We start from the raw sequence: 22,220 nt of genomic DNA, 5'->3' as shown, positions 1-22,220 counted from the left end.
CGGCACTTACCGAGCCCCAGCACCGGGATGCTCTGGCCGCTGGCCAGCGGCAGCGCGGGGCAGCCGCGCGGCCCGGCCCCTCCGCCGCAGCCGCGCGTACCGGCTGTGGCCCGTGCGTTCCTCGCTGCGCCGCGGAGGACTACAACTCCCGGCAGCCCCTGCAGGCGCCTGGCGCCGCAAAGCGCGACGGGCCGTTGGTGGCGGCGGGTGGGTGAATTCGGGGCTCTGGGAGGAGGAAGGGAAGGAGCGCCTTGGCGTGAAGAGGCGGTTGACGGGAGCGGAGAGACGCGGGGCGAGGTCTCGGCGGGGGTGGTGGGGCGTGAGGCGCCCCGACTGATCCGTGTTTCGCTCCCGTGATAGGTGGTGGCGGCGGTGGCACTGGGCCTGGCGGCTGTAGCGGCCTCCACAAACATGCTGTATCTGGTCGGCCTCGGCTTGGGAGATGCCAAGGACATCACAGTGAAGGGGCTGGAGGCGGTGAGGCGGTGCGGCAGGGTGTACCTGGAGGCCTACACGTCCGCCCTCACGGTGGGCAAGGAAGCGCTGGTAGGTCTGGCCGCTGCCGTATCTCTATATGTACGCCTCTCTCGTACGGAGAGCGAGGAGGGCGCTGGGGCTGGTAGGCCAGTAACCCTAGGCGGGGTAACTGTGCAACCTAACCTCTCCAGGCAGGAGAAACTAATGGTATGTGTTCTTGGAAAAAGTATGTACGAGACCTTCACCTACTGTATCTTATAGGAGAAATCATTTTGCTACCTATGAGAAGACTGGAATGAAAATAAATTTTTCTTCCTACAAGTAATGTGTGTATTTTGACGCTAGTTTTCACCTCAAATTCTAACAACACAGCAATCCTGAAATGTTGGAGAACTTGGTCAGAAAAATGTCTGATCTAATTTAAAAACAAATGAATAAAAGACATACCAGAAAAATACAGGTGAAGCCTTGAACTTCTGTGTCAGCCTGAGGTGTTATGGTGCCTACTGGGAATAATTCGAGTGTGTCTGGTTTCCATGTTTCCTTGTGGGATAGGCTGACTCACCATGTTGGGACTTCTAGAACATACACAGTTCAGTCAGAGATAGGCTGTTGAACAGCATGGAGATAAGCTTTTTGTTAGTAAATACACCTTGTGGAAGGAGACAGGAGTAAAAATGTACAAATTATAACTGATGGATTCATGGGTCCTAGAAAGATAAAGTTTATTAATACCAAAAAGGGGCTTACCTACCCAAAGAACAGGGATCTCACCTCCAAATAAGCTGTGTAGTACTATCAGAGATGCTGTCTGAGTCTTGGATGCTGTATAGCCATAATGTACTTGTATACATATCTGTATGTACGTGCAGCACATGAGACTTCTAGCTTGTGGTCAGCGCTGTGTGATTTATAGGCTAGAATATTTGGGGCCATCTCTGGTATATCTGCTGTATTTTGCAATGAAGATATAATATATGTTTTTCTATTTTTTTAATACATTGAAGCAATCTGAATTGAAATTAATCCATTCAAAACAAAGTGGGGTTTTTTTTGTTGCTGTTGGGTAGTTGGAAAATTGCAAAACAGAAATTATTACTTGGGTATTTTTGCTTTGCAAAATCTGCATTTGCTATTAAAAAAAAAAAATGTTCCCAGCACCAAGTGCTTTGCTTTATAGATCAGCTTCTGTTGCTGCTGTACTACTTGCTAATGTGCATCTAGTGTAAGATACCTAATAAAAACAAGTGGGATGTAAAAATTTGTTGTAGTTTGTTTAGTATAGACCTCAGCAGTACTCCAGGGTGGCCATCAGCCATTCTGAATCACAGATGCAAGATTTGCTTATACATTTATTTGGTCCCCTTTCTATCAAATCTGTACAGGTTGCAGTCTGTTTCACAAGGAAAATAATATCCTCATTTTATACAGGTAGAGAAACTTATCCAAAAATGGTGAGAAAGTCATCTTTAGAAAAGGGAACCAAACCCAGTAACTGAGGTCCTGTATCTAGTACTCTAGCTACTGGATGTGTGTTTTTTATGGAAGCACTCCTCCGCTTCTGTACAAGTATGATGATGATTCTCTTGTCAATTCATTATTGTTTGTGGGCAAAGGTGAAACTATCAATGAAGTCACAGGAGAAATCAGAAAAATCTTTCTGGACCATAACTGACTTAATAGTTTTACCAATTTGTTAATATTTGTGATACCACCCAAATTTTCTGAATACTATTTAGAACAAAACCACCTTTTTTTGGTCTATGCCCTGGGAAAAAATCTTTATCTAATCATATAAAGAACATGTGAAATGTATGGTGAAACATGATTTACAGAGACAGATATGTTCAGGATGGTCAGATAACATGTTTCTAGAACTAACGGAAGTTTTATTGCGCATGGAATTGATTCCGGAAATAGGGGTGTTTAAAACATACAAAGAGACACAGTGATTACTGAGCTGCTGAAGAAAAGCAAAGGACACAATCAAAATACACGTTTATGTGTACACAAGGTAAAGTATTTCTTACAGAGAACTGAAGCTGAAGGATTAATATGAAATCATACCTTAGATGTGATGAGTTACAATGTACTAAGGAAAAATCTAAAAACACTAGGTTGTGGTATAGCTAGTGTTGTATTTTTGTCTCATTTGATGTCAGTAGTATAACTAATCTAAGCAGTTAGGCTCAGACTTGTGACAGAGGATGCCTTATGGTAGGATGACCAGGTAAATTAACTAGGCCTAGAGTCCACCCAGGTACCTTTGGTATGCAGGCATGATTGAGCTACTTTTGGAGCAGTTCCTCAACTGGCACAGAAGGCATAAAAAAACAAATCAGTATCAGAATATGTGCTTGACTAATTTTTGTAAACTCGGGAGCTGCTTTATGGGAAGCTCAGGTGTTCTCGCAAGGGGAGGCAGAGTTCTCCAAGACATGGGTCAGACTGCTGGGGACAACAATAAAGTTGGCCTTTCCAGTGTCTGTTGTCTCTGGTCCTGCATAAGCACCCAGAGAGATACAAAACACTCCCAAGCATCTTATTTTGGTGTTTCTTATTAATTTCAATTTCTAGGAAGAGTTTTATGGAAAAGAATTGATTTTGGCTGACCGAGAAACAGTGGAACAAGAAGCAGATAGCATTTTAAAAGAAGCTAATGTCTGTGATGTCGCGTTTCTTGTAGTTGGTGATCCCTTTGGGTAAGTCAAAACAACATTTTAATTATTGCTCTGGCTTGATCACTCTGTATTTTCAATAGGAAGGAGCCATACTGCACTTTTTATTGCTGCTGAAAAGTATAGTCTTCTATCACCAGAAGGACCTCATTCTGTCTTTTCAGTCAGGCATCGTCAGAAGAGCTTTTAGTGTCCAGCTGGTGATTCAAGATTTATATCACACTGTTAGGGGGCACAAGAAAAATCGAATCACTGAATGCCCTATTTGTGAGTGAAAAAATAGAGAGAGTGTATGAAAAAAAGGAGCAGTGTGCACATCTCTCAAAAGTGGATAATTTATGTAAATACAGGTTGAAGGGAATTGGCAAGAGAATATTATATTAAACTAGTACTTATGGGCAGATGATGCTGTATTTCAGAAATATTAATTGTACTTTTAATGCATGTTAACATTAAAATTAGGATTCATGTAGAATGTACAGCCACGTTACCTGTACCATTGTGCTCTGATCCAGTGACAGATATAAGTACATAAGATGAAAAAAACTAACCTACATATATTGAAATGTAATCGCTGCTTGTACGCAATATATTGATCTGCATCAGTTATCATTAGTTTCAGTGTCAAAATACTTCAATTCTGATTAACATACTATGTCATTGTAGAAAACTACCCTTTTTTTGAATGAGTTGCTTCTCTCTACATCTTTATGTTCTTAGCTCTTAGTATTACAGCTAGAACTGCTCCTATGCCCACATAGAGCCCTAAGGATTTAGGGGTTCATGAGGTTGCTAGGAAAGAGCAGTGAATGTTTCTGTCCTAAGAGAAGCCGTATGGGAGAATAGAAGCCATGTGACTGCAGCTGAAGTATATTTGCAGGTAAGAAGAGTACTTGGCAGCCTTAGGAAATCTCAGGTGTTGGTGGTTTAATGGTTAAAGTGATAAAACAAGCTGTGCCCATGTCATTCCTCTCACTGTTGTTCACTGCAAATTTTTGCCTGTGGTAACAGCTATGGATGTGCTAGCAGGAACTTGACAGTTTTAGTAGTATACTGGAAAGCCCACCTTCATCTAGCCTGGTGCTACCATTTGTATTATTACTACCCATAAAACTTAAAATCTGTATCAGTGACAGAAAATGCTAGCATAGCTCTGGGTGCAGAGGGCTAACTCCATGAAGCCTTTGCTGGTATTAGCTGAGTGCTCAGGAGGGCACTTCTGCTTTTACCTAAGGTCATTATGAACAGATGTATTGGGAGAAAATACTGGCTGGAGCAAATTTCAGTGAATAAAGCCAGCTGATCCGTTGGTCAGTATTAGAATAATCACAGTATCCTCCAGTGCTGCTTGTCCTATGTATGTGAAGGCTGTAAAACTATATGCAAGGCTGTAAAACTAGTTCGCTCTTCTCTTAGAGCAGGCATTCAGCGAGACCTGTATAGGCTGGGGAGTTGGGCAGAGAGGAACCTGATGAGGTTCAACAAGGGCAAGTGCAGGGTCCTGCACCTGGGGAGGAACAACCCCATGCACCAGTACAGGCTTGGGGCGGACCTGCTGGAGTGCAGCTCTGTGGAGGGGGACCTGGGTGTCCTGGTGGATGACAGGTTGATCATGAGCCAGCAGTGTGCCCTGGCTGCCAAGAAGGCCAATGGGATCCTGGGGTGCATTAGGAAGAGTGTGGCCAGTAGGTCAAGGGAGGTTCTCCTTTCCCTCTACACTGCCCTAGTGAGGCCCCGTCTGGAGTACTCTGTCCAGTTCTGGGCTCCCCAGTTCAAGAAAGGTGAGGAGCTACTGGAGAGAGTCCAGCGGAGGGCTACAAGGATGATGAGGGGACTGGAGAATCTGTCCTATGAGGAGAGGCTGAGGGAGCTGGGCTTGTTCAGCCTGAAGAAGAGAAGGCTATGAGGGGACCTAATAAATGCTTACAAATATCTGAGGGGTGGGTTTCAGGAGGATGGGGCCAAACTCTTTCAGTGGTGCCCAGCGACAGGACAAGGGGCAACAGGCATGAACTGAAGCATAGGAAGTTCCGTCTGAACATGAGGAAGAACTTCTTCCCTCTGAGGGCGACAGAGCACTGGAACAGGCTGCCCAGAGACATTGTGGAATCTCCTCTGGAGATATTCAAGACCCGCCTGGAAGAGGTCCTGTGCAGCCTGCTGTAGGAGACCCTGCTTCGGCAGGGGGGTTGGACTAGATGACCCACAGAGGTCCCTTCCAACTCCAAACATTCTGTGATTCTGTAAATCACCTTTGCTTATGGAAGTCAGAAGCACAGTTTGTTTACTAATCAAAGTGTTGGTTTAAATCACTTCACTGCATTCTCCTAGGTCTAGGAGCCTGTTTGTGTCAGGGCCTCCGATTTCCCAAGTTCAGATTCCTCATTTTTTTTCCTCCAGTGAAATTGGTTTCTTTTTTAAATGATTGATCTTTACAGCCTTGCTAGCTGCTGCCACATTTGTGTTCCAGTCTGAAGCACCTATTGGCTGATTGGTGCTAGTCAGACATGCAGTGTCAAAATTATCAGACTAAAAATCAGAGAAATTCTTCTAGGGTAACTGAACCAGGCCAGTGTGAAAGCAGTCTTCCTATTTAATTCTTCTGATCGGCATATGCTATTTCTTTCTTTGCTTCCTTCTTTGGAAAGGCTACACAGAAATGTATGGTACTTCCTGGGAATGAGATGGCTAAGGCCATTGTTCAGATTTGATAAATTTAGGCAAGGAGTTAGGTGCGTTTTCATAGTTCAAAAATGGAGTGTCTAGCATGTATCCAAGCATACATGCAAGCAAGATACATATCTGAACATTGTTGCAGTTCAAAGATTTGCTGAATCTATATATACTTACCAGGGGCTCTAATCCCGATTGTAGCAACTGGTGCAAGTATTACTGGGCTTGTAGTTAGCACAAGGTGTTTATGGAGCCAAATTTAGCTCAGTTCTAAGCTTAACTAGAATTTTCTTAATTATTTCAGAATAAACTTGATCACTCAAATTTAGGGATTGTTAATTTGAGTAATTTGGCTGAAATATTATAAAAGCTGATTTAGTCTAAGGATTTTTTTTCTAAATACTGTATGCAGTTTACCTCAGTCTGTTCAAAGTTCTTGTTTGAGCGTGTTGCTTTCCTAGCATGCACTGGTGCAGGTGGCAGAAGGTTTGGCTGTGCAGCAAGTAAGGAGATACTGGAGTTTTGCTGAAGTCTATGCCAAATAGAGTTGACCTTTACAGTTCAACAAATGTCCAATAGACATCTGCAGAACACAAAGGATAAATGGAACTTTCCTTTTCAAGTACTCGCCAAAGCTACTTGAAAAAGTAACAATTGTGTTGGTGTTACAGTTTTAATGATGCTAGAAAGCTGCAAAGAACCGTAACATACTGAGGATGCCTGTATTTTCAGCTAGAGAAGATGACATATGAAAGCCTCATTCGAGTTTTTACTTTCCTGTAACAATTAGTCAAGTTATTGTTGCCCTTTTGGCACCTGTGCATTGCCTGAGTTGTGAAGAGCTTAATTTTACTTTCAAAACAAACGATAATGCTAGTAACACTTGGTCACTTTATCCTTTCAATCTTTAATTCCTTTCTCTTCTTCACACAGGGCCACAACGCACAGTGATTTAGTACTACGTGCAGTAAAATTGGGGATTCCATACAAGGTCATTCATAATGCTTCAATAATGAATGCAGTGGGTTGCTGTGGTTTACAGGTAACATTTTTGTATATATGCTATTCTACAGCTGCTAAACTTAGAATTGGCGAGCTCTTCTACTGCTGTAGCAGTGCATGTTGCAATTTGAAGTTTACAGATCTGTAGCAACTGTGCAATTCTGTTGTCAGAATTTGTTAACACTTCCTTTTCAGCATGCTACAAAGTCCCTTTTGATGAGCACATGTGTGAATTAATAGTGACACTTCTATTCTCCACTCTCGTAACTTCCCTCTGCTGCAGGAGACTTTGATATTTGAGTTATTTTATAGATAAAGCTTTGCTCGTGTTGGCTTCGTTCTACTACTGATGGTCACCTGATAAGTTTATTCTTAAATTAGGTTGCTATCCTGTTGAGAAATGTGCTGGTCTTATCATAAAAGGAATACTTGCACAAGCCTGTCTAGATGTCCAGCTTGTATCATGACTAACTCCAAAATCTTGTATATGATGCATTCTTTCTCTCCAAGGTTGACCTGTCTTCACTTTCTGTCCATCTGCCGAGAGAGGAGGGATTTGCCTAGCCAAGGACTAGAAGAACAAATGATGGGTTTTATGCTTCTTGAAATGGCTAAAGTAGAAAAGGTCTAGTGTCCCCAAAGAAAATGCTGCACTACTTCCTTTTACACATGGATAGTTCTATTATTACTTTTCCTGCATGAAAAATGTTACAGCAGTGTGTGTATCATAACTAATGACATATAAATTAGTTGAAGCTTCCCCTTCTTGTTTTCATTCATTGGAATATACAAGTCATAGAACAACATAGAATTGCCTTCTCAAGGTTCAGAAAGGTTCCCTATGTATGGGAACCCATAAACCAAGCTCCTACTTTACCAAAACTGAAAGCAAGCACAGGAATGTAAGTGTGCTATACACAACAGTTAAGGGTTTGGACAGTAAGTTGTCATCACTGAAGGAGGAGGCATTCCTTCCTAGCTTAACATAAAAGAACACTATTTTTTAAATTTCAACAAACAACTGACACCTTCAAATTTACACTGATGAACTCCAATAGCCTTATTTCAGTGCTGCCCAGCAGCAGAAAATCTATTGCAATAAGTTGGGTATGATCTCTGGCTTGATTGCATCTGAATGGTTTAGAAATACGAGAGCCCCAATCTGGCAGTTCAACAGCACTACACTGACAGCTATTCTGAGATGTGAATGCTAATGCTAAAGGGAATGCTGCATAGGATTCACATTCTTTGTAATTCTTCCCGTGAGCACTTAGTGATACCTGCCTATTGCTATAAGACTTGGGCAAAATTACCTTTTAGGAAGGAAATAGGCTCTTTGGTGTCTAAAATCTACATGTACAGCAGACAGATGGCAGCTGTCGCATGACTGCACTTACTGGGGTGGGTAACACAAGAGTTGAGGCTGGGGCTCACCCTTTTGGCTTCATGGTGCTGCAAAGTTTGCTTCTGCTGTCAAGCTGTTGACGAGTAGTTTCTACTGCCCACTATCTTTTTACTGTTCTTTTATGTTCATTAGGAAGGAAGATGAAAGACTCATATTCCTAAAGAGAATAAGTGATGTAAGTGCTCTGAAAGTTTGCTTCCCCCACAACTCCAGCTAGGCACAGGAAGGAGGAGTATAGAGCTTCTAGGTTAATTGAAAAAAAAGAGCAGAAAACTAACTGGGAACATATCGCAAACAATCCGTAAGGTTTTTCACATATGCGGAGTTTTGGACATTATTTTACTATTTCCTTATCCCATGCTGAAGGGAACAGACCACAAAGGAAATGTGATGTTGTTCACTCTGGCATTAGTCCTCTTTTCCATTCTGGCATGGGAAGGGCTGCCTTCTCATAAGTCAATATTCCTGTTGTTGTATAAAGCATTTTAGGAAATAGTGATCATATTGTATTACTGGATGGACTATAACCAGCTGTGTGTTTAACTCTTCATTGCTCCTTGCAGACATAAACAGCAAGTGAGGGGTATCTTACAAAAAAGCAACCTGTGATTTAATTAGAGTTGGAGTGGAAGTTTATAATTTCTTTCAACAGCCTAAGTTCATGGCTGTCTCCTGCCATCAATTTAGTTTTGGAGTTACTGTGGTTCAAATTGCAAAGTTGCTGTCAAGTATAGCAGGGATTCCTCTTTTGCTTTACCACAGAAAAGGCTTGGCTTTTTTTCTTGTTTTAATCTGATTGTGATGCAAAACCTCTTTCTTTCTTAGTAGAGAAAAACAGGAAACACCTTTATATGCTGTTCTGAAAGCCATGTGCGTAGTGAGCTGTAACTGCTGATTAGGCCCTCAGTAAAATGCAGCTACAGCCCAGTCTGTTCACAAAAGAATATGTCTTTTGTTGTCAGACCAATGCTTCTGTACAGCCAACAACATTCTGGTAGTTCTGCAGTTTTCCTGTAAAGTAGTGAGTTACTGAAGTCAGCAGAGCATTAGCGATGGTTTGTCACCTTCAATTCATAGATACAATTCTTGCCAAATTGTAAAGAAAGGTGAATATCTCTTTTCAAATACCACTTTTTTTTCTTGCTGTCTTGTTAGAACAGAAGCAGTGCAGCTATTTTGAAGGCTGCACAGGTGAAGACTGTGTTTGTATAAAGAACAGAGGTTTTTTTGGTTTTGAAAATTAAAATTTTTTAACTTCTAGAAAGCTCTCACAGATTGATACAATGAGCTATAGTTATTGAAAGCAGAGGATAGTATAATTTAGCAGTCTGTTAGTCTGGGCATAAGGCTCTGTGACTTGCCATGGCTCCCTGTTTTGCACTGTTCTTGCTGTGCTTCACTGTGTCAGATTTTTTTTTTTTTTTTCCCCAAGGCTGAAGAACTGTTTTTCCCTCAAAAACAAATGAGTATGGTGAGAGGTGAGAAGCCGGGAAAAGTGCCTGTGTGTGAGCACCTTTTAGCATGTTCTGTTATATGGAATCTGACACATAGGTACGTTGATCACTGTGACTCCTGTTGTAGCCAGGAACAACCACCAGTGAAGAACGTAATGCAGTTTAGTATCTATGCACACTGCCAGGGAAGTCAGGGAGTGGGGACCGAAGTCTGCAGGGGAAGGCTGAAATTTTCAGAGAGTACTTGTAGTAGGTGGTAACTAGCGAGGCAGTTTAGCTTTTCTCATCAGCAGCTGCGCTGTAGTTCTGTAGCTTTGGAAAGCTTAGTATTTTAGGTAACAGGCTTACCTCTGTTCTACCACTGCTCAGCTACCCCGTGAGCAAGAGATTGCCTTGGCTGTATCTGACTAGGATTCAGCATTGTAAGCTGAGAACAAAGGGAGAGCCTAGCCTGACTTCCATGGCTTTATCTGTACCAACACTCAGTTCAGAACAGGGCCAATTGCTAAGGCTTTTAGCCCTAGCGTAAAGAGGCAGAAAATTCAGGATCTCCAGTTCACACCTTTTTCCTTTCTTCTTAATCTGCGTGACATCTGGCTTAGTTTGGGAAGGTCACAGGCCAGAGTGGTGCTCTCAGGACAGAATTCTCTGACCCAGTTCTGGTAATGTGTCTCTGAGGTAGGAGTATGAATGGTCAGACACTTGAGGAAGACTCTGCATCATACTGACCAGTGAAGGAATGACGCAACTTGAAATGGCTTGAGAAAATGGCATTACTGTGAAAAAAGAGGACTGGGAACTAAAGTGCAAAGCTGTGGGATAAGAAAGAAGACTAAAATGAGCCACTCGTTTCTGCGAGAGTGGTGTTGCTAGTTTTGAAAGCATTTTGGTAGGGCAGCTAGGGAAAAAAACATCTCCTGGCAGAGACCTGCCTTTCTTTTGAGACATACCCACTTTCCACCTGAATAGCTTCACAACAAACATCTGCATGTCCCCTTGCTTCTTTCAGTAACTTGTCTTGATTTTTTTTGTTTGCAGTCCCATTAATTCTTGTAAGACAGTTACAGTTATAAAATAGTTTTGTCTTTTTGCTACTAGCTGATCACTTAAATGCAAAAGCAGTGCTTACTATGTTATTTTTGAGTCTTTCCTGAACAAGTGAATACATATTCAGTATTAAGTAAAAAAACATTACTTATAGGTAAGGAAGCCGAAGGATTCTATCATTACTCACTATGCTTATAGTCAAATAGAAAACTTGTAGTAGCTGCAGGAGCGGAACCTCTAGGTTCCACCCTCTCTCTGTGCCGTAATCTTCAAAAATACCCTTTGGTCTAATAGGAGGGGCTCTACGCAAAATATTTTTTTATTCACTGACAGTTAAAACAAACTGGTTTTGATCACTGGTTGGTTTTCTCACTTGCAACCAGCTTCTGAGCCTTTTAGAAGCTGACATTTGTTTCTCAAAGCAATTAAAGGTTAAATCAGTGGTAGTCACACTATTTGATTACTCACAATTGCTGTTCAGCTTAGTGCCATTTGTCACCAGCAAACATGACCCAGAAACACCCATTTAATTATAATAGATTTTTTTTCTCTATTTAGATATCTTTGTTTCAGATCAGTAACCAAGTGACCAGGGTGGGAAAGAATCATTTGATATTGCTGGGAAGAATATTAGGAGGTTATTAAAGATAAGGTGCTATTACCTTGGAGGGAAAAATCCTGTCCTGTTCAAGTTTGCTTGGAGTTTCTGAGTCTTTGGATAGCTGAATTTTGTTCTGTTTGTGGAGTGGTGTTTTCCAAAGTGCTGATACAGGAGGCAGCCAAGAGAAAAATGTGTTCTTCCCTTCACCTGCTTTTATGTAATTTGTCTCAGCTGTCTCCTGAAGACTGCAGTTATGTGGAGTGGGCTTCCTTCAGCCAAATGTCCTTTTCTTCATAATTCCTTTCTCTCTGGCATGTACTAAGAGGACTGGAGGTTTTGGGGACAGCTGAGACAATCTGTTGGCTTGTAGTACAAAAAGGAGTCATAGCCTCGTGTGTATGAATGGTAAAAACTTTCAATTTTATGTGAAGGTTCTTGTGAGAGGCATTCAAAGTTACCAAAGGTCTGTGGTACTAAATAAGATAGTGTAAAGGGCTAGATCTAGGCTTGTGGTTGTTTCATAGGACCAACTACAAGCAAAAATGAAGATTGACTGATTTTGGCTACCTCTTTGTCAATGATTGTCCTACTTGCTAAGCTGTTCTCTAGCAACAATATATAATATGAAGAACAGTAGGAGCCCTTTAATCTGATGTATATGATCTGGAGGGTTGTTAACTGGTTACGGAAGATAAGGGGAAAAATCTGACTTGTTAGGTTCCTTTTTTGGGGATGAATGTTTCATAGTATCACATCAAAACTCTTATGACAAAGATAAACAAAACATGTCTTAGCTTTCCTCTGTGTGTTCATTGGGATTTATCAAGAGGCAACCTGGGATAATGCAAGGTGCTCTGTAGTCTCCACATTCCATTGAGGAATAGCCTTAGGAGAAAAAGCCTCTTGGTGTCTGTCAGTGGGATGTGACCAGGCTGTGCAGTGTCTTCATTTGCAGAACACACCCGTCCTGTGAGAACTATCTGCAGTGTAATGTGTGACCATCTGAACACAAAACATAGCTGAGTAGTGTTTCAGTCCTACAGGATTTACAGGCATTTGTGTCTGTATACATGTGCCAGGTCTGAAAAATGTGATTATGAAACTCCTTTTTAGCTTCTTCACCTGACATGCATCTAGTTTTGAAGCTGTCTGAAATTTTAGGAAAGGAGTTAGGCTTGTAAATGAAGAATTGCTTTGTCACCATTGCGCTGATAGAGCAGTAATTCTGGGAAAGATGCTGTAAAAATAAATGTCTGTATTTTGAAATGTTTAGTTCTTGGTTTCTCTGCAGCTGATGCCCTACTGCCCTTTAATACTATCTCGCATCTTCTCTCCTGCTTGCTTTAGTACTTTTTAGAGGGGATGAAGGAATCTTCCTTTTTTAATTTCCCTATTTAGTCTCAGCTTGTTCCTTCTTTTTATGCCCTATATTTTTGTGATGATTAGCCACCACATTATTTTAAGTGAGGACTGTTGATCTGGACACCTTCAGGTGTCTGATGTCATTCAAACTGGCTGTTAACAAAGTTGCTCAGTAGTTTCATTGAAATTTCACTTGCATGCAGGCTTTCCAAGCTCAGATCATGGTACAGCACTTTTTCTCTCATAGTTTATTCTGGCCTTCCAATTAGCAATCAGTTCTGTTTGTATAAACAAGTACAATAAGAAATATTAACAGAAGGGTTAAAAGTACTAACTGAAAACAGGCACCTCTGTACCAAAAGTTGTCAGGCGTTCTTTCATATTATGTGTGAAAATAAAATAGGAGGATATAGCTTATTCTGAAGTGATAAAAGTGTGTGTTGAACAGCTTTCCACAGTATTTTGTGAGAGGTAGAAAACTTTAGCAGAGCATTGCCTCGGAGTAGAAAGTTCTGGCTTCCTTTTCTGAGTTCAGCTATTGCATTGCAAAATTTAAGTGGACAAAGCTTAAGCAAATTACTACTTGGGCAGGGGGAAGAGGTATTGCTAAAGACTGAGATCTTTCAAAATGACATTTTGAAATTTTTCTGTGAAGTTTTTGAGCATTAGGGAGAAGGTAAGAAGGTTAGTTTCCAAGCTGAGAGCACAAAATGTCTGTCCAACCATTTCACTGAGCCCCTTTGAAATTCTGGCACTTTTGTGCCTGGGCAGAACGTAGGCACTCTAACAAATCTGATGAATAGCGCACGTGTGATGCTTGAGATGTTTTAGCTTGTACAGAACAGATCTTGCCCACTCCTAAACCCCAGCTGCTTAATGTAGAGTGCAGCACACAGAAGACTGCTGTGAAACTTCATTTGCTGTTGCGTCTCTTCAAGGCTGTGCCAGCAACTGTGCAGCATGATCATTTCACTAAAAATACACAGAGCTCTTCATTGTCATACTAAACTTCTTAACAATCTCAAAGCGTGACATTAATCCTTAGTTGTGTTGTAGTACACCTTGGTTAACAAACACGTGTCACAGTTTTATTCCAATTTCTGGAATTTTGGGGTCCTATTCAGTCTTTTATGGTTGATGGAAATAATCTTTTTTAATTTCAGTGGGTTCTGTCTCTAGTGGACCTGCTGTCCTGTGTAACTCCTGAATCCTTAGGGTAATAGTGGAATTTTTGGTATTTACTGCTCTCTACAGCAAGGCTTTTCTTGAAAGTCTGATACTTCATTCTAGATTTCAGGAGGTAGGAATTAGAACACAGCACAGGAAACTATTAGGAACAAATCAAATCTGCATGAGGTACAGGGAGAGAGTTAAAAATGCAAGTTCTGATACAGTCATGTGTTGCTTCTTTAATGCAGGCTTGCTCTGGTGGAACAGCAGTGCCTAGGTTTGCATAAATGTCACATATCTGCAGAGATAAAATACTGGAGGAGAAAGAAATACTTGTTTGAGTCTCTAGAAGTGCTTGTAAGGTAACTGGTTACAGGTAGTCAAGCACAAGAGTATCCATTTATTGCTTCAGTTCCATAGCATTCATAGGTTGTTGGTGTACCAGAAAGTTTCCAAAGTAGTATTTTCTCCTCTTTAAATTAAAGTAAAAATATGAATGCATTAATGCTAGGAAATCTATTCTTTAGAAGTTTAGTTCGTAGAGGGGTAGAAGTTGCAAAGGCATTTCTAGGAGGTTAATAAGATATACCCCATCCCATCTTGTTGGTGTAGAAGCTACTTCTGTGCTGTCCAGGTGCTGAGGAAACAGGTGTATTTTTGTGAGACTGTAAGTACAGTTTTCCCTTAAATCAATTGTGAAGATATTCTGAAGTTATTTCTACTGAATAGGCAGGCCATTTTAATAAACATTTTATTCTTTTTTGACATTCAGATTGCAATTTTAATGGTAAACAAAGGACAGATTCAGTGAATCTGACTGGCAGTGCTTGCACAAAAAGGATAACTTGCTTAACATCTTGTTGGCAAAGATGATGGAGAGTCTTTGTAATGATCAATGGAAAAGAGAAAAAGAACAATCAGAACAAGTGCTGTAGGATATAAAGCTGAATGCCCAACTTGTTTTTCATATGTGGTAGAGTGGTTTAAAAGATCTGATTCCTAATAGAACGCTTATCAGATAGTAACATTTTGCCCATTTCTGCACATCCTTTTATTTGATAAAAGTTTCTCTCCTTCAGGTTATCAAAATGCCAAGGGGAGTGGGATAAGACTGGAGGTTAATTGAGGCCACTTTCTGTACTGAAGGAGGGCTGCTGCTGTTTGGAAAATGACTGCAGTGGCTTTCAGGTGACAGATGGTAAGCTAGTTAGTTAGGCTGGTGCCAGACATTTCATCAGTTGTTGATGACTGAAGGTATACTACCAATGAGGTTAAAGGTTCACTTGTTCCCGGATACTCTTAACAGCGAAGGGCAGAAAGAGAACCTCCTTGTTCTAATAGTTTTTCTTCAGATTGGGTACAAAATGGAAAGAGTTCTAGCTAGCCACATGAAAAACAGGCAAAACATAGCTTGTTTTTTTTCTTTTTCTAGAACATTGTCTTGAAATAGTTAACAGGTTATATCAGGAGCAATTCACTTGGTTCAACCTGTATTTAGTTTACTGGAAGAACCTTTAGGTTGTGAAATGTACGCTGTGTGTTCTTGTCCTTGAGCTAGAACGAAGTTTTTGAAAGAGGAAATGTTTTCAGCAATATTCCAGGAATCTCTGAATAAACGCTGTTCCTATCAGCATGAATGGTTAAAATCTGAGCTTTTGGTCCTGTGAAAACAAACATGTTTCTGCTTTGATTCAAATTCTGCTCTGCCAGCGTAAAAGAATTAAAACCGCAACCTAAAGCCACAGTAAAATAAGTATGCACAGGAGAATCCCCAGATGGCACAGAGCTGCCAGGGCTGCTTCTACATAGGGTCCTCTTCTCTGCTAACAGCACACACACTGCCTCCCGTAGTGGGCTTGGAAAAGAAGTTTCTCCTTCCAGGTTTACAGAGAAGGGGGGCACGTTAGCCTGTACAGTCGTTGTTTCTTTGGTGGGCTTGAGCAGACAGAATATTGGCAAGCTGTAAAATCCATCTGGGATGGCCTCATTCCAGAGCTTTTTTAGCCAAAATTGATGCATGGTTTTGTTCTTTTTCAAGTTGGTTACAAAAACTTCCAAGCCAAATGCTGCCTTAGTTACATACGACTTTTGCTTTTGCATCACTGGAAATGATTGGCAAAGCTATTGCCTCAAATGTCTTCACCGAGATTAGGGCCTTACAGTAATAAGTAGTGTTAGGATTGAGAGTAAGATCAGTGAGTATGTTAGACATAGAATCTGCTAGCAATATTCTTCTTACCGTATGTGCATAAAAAACATTGCACCTCTTTGCTTTGTGCAGTCTGTCCCTGTCTTCAGATCTTCATATCCACTGTCTCTTTAGACTGTAACTTCTTTTGCGTGATACAGCTTTCGTCTGCAGGAAAGTGCTGGTTTTATGCAAATACTACTGTATCAGTAGAATCAAAACATTGTAAGTATTATGGCATTATTAGAAGTTGCCTAGCCTTAACCAAAATAAGAAATAATAAGTAATAATTTTGGTGCTAATCTTACAAAGTTTTTGCCTTTAAAAGGACTTCAGAATTAAGTAACAACGAATAAGAAGGTAGATTGAAAGTTAATATACATTGGAAGGGTGAATGCAGAGATAGGTAAAAACTTTACAGGTGGTTCATTAGCTGTTCTTTAGTATGCTTTACTGTTTGGAGAGTAAAAGAACAGCAGCACATCTCTATTATGAAGAAGAAAAAATTGTTCACTGATTACGGATTTTGTTAAAAAGAGGGAATGCAAATGAATGCACTAAAACTAGTCAAGAGATCGAGAAGAACAGGGCAACTTTTTTAAAGGAAGCATTATTTTTAATGCAATGTTTTGTTATGTATCTATGAAAGAGCAAACTTAAGCATGTTACAGGAGAGTACTCTCCCTGTGGTATGGAACTTCTTCCTTAACTAGGCTCAGGACTTTTCAGTGTTGCAATTGTTCATGGTTTTCATAGCGTTTTATTGCATGCTCTATTTTTTCTTATTGTGTATGTATGTTACTGCATTTGCTTTGGTTTACAGTTGTACAATTTTGGAGAGACAGTTTCTATAGTTTTCTGGACAGATACATGGAAGCCAGAAAGCTTCTTTGACAAGATCGAGAAGAACAGGCAGAATGGAATGCACACACTGTGCTTACTTGGTAAGCAGCAGCTACCCGAGTTCCTTAGCTAGCATCTTCTACAGCATCCAGAGACAATAGTGATAGGCATGAGATGAAGGCTGTGATTAAACAAATGTTCTTAGCTATGATATGTCTTTGAAAATATACCAAAAATTGGAACGTTAGTGTATGTGTACTTAGAGTCAGTTCAGCCATTGTTCATACTGTGGTGGCCAGGAATTTCTTAATTCCTTTTCAGAAAATCTGTAACAAATTATGCCTTTGTAGAAGTCAAATAAGAACAGGAGGCCCATATTTACTCTAAAGATCACTGTGAATTTAAGCTAGATCTAGCTCAGGATCCAAATCAGATTGCAGTGACTAGCAGCTGTCTTTTATTGATTTAATTAGGTTAGAGCTCAAGACATGTGACTTTCTGGCGAGCTAAATAGTACATTTAACCACATTTCTGTTTTGTAGGGTGATAGTCTTTTTGTCATATCTAAGGATGTTTTGGCAAAAGGTGATTGTCATGTGAGAAGCTTCAGTGCTGTAAAAAATCTTTGCTCATCATGGAGCTGAAACAGAATACCGTTTCTAGCTGACCACTGTCCCCAGGCTGTCCCATGGTGCTGTCTGATCTTTATCCTACCCAGCAGTCCTCAGCTGAAGGACACTTTCTGAGTAACTTTACTAGTCTAGGTAACTCCTTAACGATTATGCAACTGCCTGCATATAAACTATAAGGCACTTGCATATTTGTATATATAGTTATATACCTTTCTGTATGATCTTTCAGACACAGATGGGATCTCTCAGTGCTAAATAAATTAATAGTTTAAGTAAAACCAAACTCTGTGGTAACTGGAGGATCCCTAGCAGGGAACAATTTAAATGTGTAAGCATCACTGCACATCAGACTTCCCAATGCCTTGAAAGTTGGTTGTTTTCAAAACTGGCTAACAATCAGAATTCTGGTAATTTGTTTTAAAGAAAGATGACTTCACAAGTGTTTTAAACAAGGATTATTAGAACTGTAGTATGTTAAAAGAAAGTATTCTTTAGATATTTTGTAGAAATCTCCCTTTTTATTTTTTTTATACAGTAGTGAGAGTAGAAAGTTTGAAACCGTAAAATTGAATTACAAATCTCATGTTTCAGGGACAGTTGTAGTACCTGCATCTAATTGTAATTCACAGCCAAAAACTACCAATTTCCAAATTAATTGTTCCCTGAATACTACTTGGTCATTCTGGTCTGTATATTGGTTGTTTATCCAACTAGACAAGATTACCAGATAAGCAAACATGACATAAAAAGGTAGGTGCCGATAAACTTCTGAATTCAAAGTGACTTCATGGACATACAACCAATTTGGTAAACTGTGTACTAATAATCTTGCAGCTTTGCATTTTAAACCCCTTTCTTCAGAGTCACTTTGGTTTAGGAGTTGATTGTATAACTTAAGCAATACCTTTTTTTAAAATCAAGATTAAAAATCTATCCAGCTTTCACTACGATAATGTTTTATACAGATAACATTTGACTGCCTCTTGGAGAGATTGTAGTCAATTAGTTTCCTAAAATTGTAGATGTGCAGAGTCTTACCTGACCCCTTCTATATTTTATTTTTGCCCCAAGCCTTTTTATTTTCCCCACAACAGAAGGCTGTTCTAAATTTTGATTGGGATAGGAAGGAAGCGCTAACAGAAGTCAGGTTCCTGCATGGCAGTGATGTAATCACTGCCGATCAGCCGTGCAATTTTACCTTTTGGGACCACAAGGTATTCATAATTTAAGAGCAGTCCCAATACCCTGGTGTGCTTAAATATGCTGGCATTTAGCTATCCTATGGTAAATATGCCTGCTATTTGTATACTTAGCAGTATTTTTATTTGTCTATGTTGATCTGAAACCTGTGAGACTCGCCCTATCTTTGGGTGTAAAATCACATGCATAAAATCACAGTACTTTGTGATTAATTAACATATGAAACAGTAGAATGTAATCCACATTGCTTTTTCCTGTAATAGCTAAAAGTGTATAGAATCTGCTAATTAAATTAAGCTTTACCTGCATAGAAAACTTAAGTAGGAAGTTTGTAGGGAACCTGCGTTTTAATACGTGTTTTGTTCTACAGATATTAAAGTGAAGGAGCAGTCTCTGAAGAACCTAATGAAGTGAGTCACTATTTTGAAAATGTAAACACACAATGTATTTACAAAGGGTTTTTTTTGTACAAGGAACAAAGGTGCTTTACTCATAGTCTAATACTGAACTTACCTGCCTTCTCATATACTTCTCAGTGGCCACGGTCTTTTGTTTCTTCCAAGGAATGGAACTTTTTTGTTCATTACAATATGACCTGGTTTTATTTACAGTAACTGAATGAAGTTGCATCATCTCTTGTTCACCTGTTTTTGTGAGAAGTATTAAGTCAGAATGGGGTAAGCTTTCTGCTTGGCAAATGAAGTGTTATTTTACCACTGTTCTGTCCCATCCTAAAATAGATTAATAGCTGAAACAGTGTTCTGAATCCATTCTTGCTTACACTGGCTAGAAACAGTGTGAAGCACCGAATACATACCACCCTTTTTAAACAGCTAAATAAGCAATATAAAGAAAATGCTCTTAAGTTCATTTAACTGTATTCAGAAAAGCTCGTCACATCTTAATCATCTCTCTGCAATCTCTGTGTTTTGACAATGGTGAATATAAATGGTTACTTTATACACGTGCTGTAACTCTGGTCTAAATTAACATTTGTGAATGTTGAGGTTTGTTTATTCTGGATTTTCAAAATAAAATCTGTTTGAATCCACAGTTGGCAAAGAAGGCAGCATTTAATTTAAGAATGTATTTCTAGTCTGTAATCATCTGTCTACAGGGCATTTGACAGAAAAACAGTAGTTTGCCCTTGAATTTAAGTCTAATGCATCTTTTGGGAGTAGCTGCAAAACATGCACATTGCTTCCAGCAGCTGAATTCGCTTTTAGGACTCAAATCATGTCAGCTGGAGGCCCTGCTGTTTCACAGGAGACTTCTGTCTTCCTTAAAAATTCCACTCTTGTCTAAAGAGAGCCTGGGCCTGTTTAAGTTCAATTTGCTGGTCTAGAAGTTTCTTGAAATAAACTGTAAGAACACTAGAGATAATGAAATGGGTTATAAGTGAAATTTCTCTTCTTTCCCTGCAGAGGAAGAAAGATTTATGAGCCGCCCCGCTACATGAGTGTGAATCAAGCTGCAGAACAGCTTCTTGCCATTATCCAAAACAGGAGGCTCCAAGGAGAAGAATCAGGTACTACTACTGCAATGTTCCTATCTGCTACTACACCTCTCAAGTCACACTTACTGATGAGCCTCTGAACTCTACTCCCTTCCTCTTAATCTTAGCATTCTCTTGGTCTGCCATGAAATTGGGCTGCCTTAAATCCTAGTCATGAGATGGATTTGGCAGAGCTTGAACATAGTGTAGTTCACCGAGAACAGATAAACGAGTACTAGTGGCTCCTCAAGGTTTGGTCAAAGCCTCAGCGTGGTAACCCTATACTGTTTCTATCCATCTTTAACTGTGAGCTTCTTTGATCCATTAGAGTTGCAGGAGTTGGAAGAATTCTGAGCATTTTAGATCAGCTGAGCTTCAAAAAAATCTCTGCTGTGTTTTATTTAGACTGGTCACACTCTGCTCTACATGAATAGCAGCACGAATCTACGTTAACCCAACGATACAGAACAGTGATTTTGACCTTCAATTCTTAACACTAATCAAGAGCAAACTGTGAAAGATGTTTATTGAGACTAATGGTGAAATCATAGCACCAATGACTCAGTTGTCACAGACAGTTTTTTTCTACTAGAAATTCATCTAGCTGTGTTCCCCCTTTTAAAAATTTATTCATTAAATACTGTTAAAATGAAAATCCTTTCATTTTACCCTTTATATAGAACGAATCAGAAGCAGCTGTTTCCTCAAAGTGAACACAGTTCCTGAATGAATTTCGTATTCTACTTCTGGTGCCTTTCCTTGTTTATAAACATCCAAAAGTTACACCTTTATTTTCTTTGAAGAACAAGCTTCTTCCAAGGCTACGCCAATGATTTATTAATTTGAGGTTTAAGAAAGCAGTGTTAAGGTTTAAGCATTTAGAGTAATTTTTCCTTTATGATAGGACTGTTAAGTCAATAAATTAAGCATTTAATCTTCTTTCTTACAGAAATTACTGAAAACACAATTTGTGTTGGCCTCGCACGTGTGGGTGCTCCGGATCAGAAGATTGCTTCAGGCACACTGTGTCAGATGTCCAGAGTGGAATTAGGCAGTCCACTTCATTCCTTGATTGTTACAGGCACTATGCATCCTCTGGAATTAGAAATGCTTAAACTTTTTTCTATAGATAGTTCCAGTTTTGAAAATAATGCATTTCAAAGGACTATTTAAATAAAAAAGATACATTTACATTTTTATTCCATCTTTAATTTCATGACAGCATAAAGTTATTCCTGTGAATATTTAGACCTTGCCTAAGTGTAGTTAGATTGTATATTGCTTCAAAAGGCAACACTGCAGGAACACAGACCTGCTTTTACCTGAGGCTACAAACTGCAAGCTGCACCTCCTGGTATCAGCTTTTAATATGCAGACACCTCCAGAAACCTTTAGACCTTAAAAACCCTTTGTCTGATTCGGTTCATTGACATCTGCATCAGTCTTGGGTTGATGACGAGGATAAGTGGTACAAGTAGAGAACTGAAGAAGTGTACCAGGTATCTGTCTGGCATCACTTTTGCTGTAGTACATAAATCAGGCCTACTGCATATATTGTTATATAAGTGCATTTTAGATGTTAAGTTTTGCTTTTCAGCTTTCCAGAAACTTAGTAGCTCTCTCACCTGTAGAAACCATTGGTGTGCAGAACCTGTTAGGCCTGTATCCATCTCTACACTTGGGAGAGCAAATAAAGACAGGTTATGTCTAAACCAAGAAAAACAAGAATTCACACTTCGGACAGTTGGTGACACGGAGGGAGAAGCTGCACAGAATTTCTTATTTCAGAAGGCTGCAACTTAAAGTAGAACTGGATTTCTTCATATGTTAGTGAAGTGCTGGACTCAAACTGCAGCAACCACAATTAACCTCAAGCCAATTCCCAGAAAACAGACTGCAAGAATTCACTTTAAATAAAATCACCTAATAGATGATGGGGGTTGCTATTTCAACTAGTCTTCACAGTATGTATGACAACAAAGCAGACCTGTAT

The 22,220-nt window shown here is 39.9% G+C and overlaps 2 protein-coding genes across 2 annotated transcripts in view; one reads left to right on the top strand and one right to left on the bottom strand.

The window, feature by feature from the left end:
* Positions 1 to 413, bottom strand: part of LOC104332581 (putative oxidoreductase YtbE) — a 49,448-nt gene extending 49,035 nt beyond the window's left edge. Inside the window, 2 exon segments of the mRNA XM_075424093.1 lie at positions 11 to 225; positions 288 to 413. Coding sequence (XP_075280208.1) covers positions 11 to 225; positions 288 to 413 — 341 coding nt within the window.
* DPH5 (diphthamide biosynthesis 5) lies at positions 124 to 22,220 on the top strand. The gene is made up of 8 exons (XM_075422221.1): positions 124 to 207; positions 361 to 546; positions 3,055 to 3,179; positions 6,762 to 6,870; positions 16,881 to 17,001; positions 19,103 to 19,142; positions 20,157 to 20,260; positions 21,177 to 22,220. The coding sequence occupies exons 2-8, from the start codon at positions 412 to 414 to the stop codon at positions 21,398 to 21,400; spliced, it is 858 nt and encodes a 285-aa protein (XP_075278336.1). The 5' UTR covers positions 124 to 207; positions 361 to 411; the 3' UTR covers positions 21,401 to 22,220.

Source organism: Opisthocomus hoazin, chromosome 6 (assembly GCF_030867145.1).
Source record: "Opisthocomus hoazin isolate bOpiHoa1 chromosome 6, bOpiHoa1.hap1, whole genome shotgun sequence".
Lineage (NCBI taxonomy): Eukaryota > Metazoa > Chordata > Aves > Opisthocomiformes > Opisthocomidae > Opisthocomus > Opisthocomus hoazin.
Note: the sequence above shows the minus strand (reverse complement) of the source record. Positions and strands in the feature narration are given on the sequence as shown.

Coding starts and splice junctions, on each gene's coding strand:
- DPH5 (XM_075422221.1), top strand. CDS start 412: ATGCTGTATCTGGTCGGCCTCGGCTTGGGAGATGCCAAGGACATCACA. Junction 19,143..20,156: donor TCTCTGAAGAACCTAATGAA/GTGAGTCACTAT, acceptor CTTTCCCTGCAG/AGGAAGAAAGATTTATGAGC. Junction 20,261..21,176: donor GCTCCAAGGAGAAGAATCAG/GTACTACTACTG, acceptor TCTTTCTTACAG/AAATTACTGAAAACACAATT.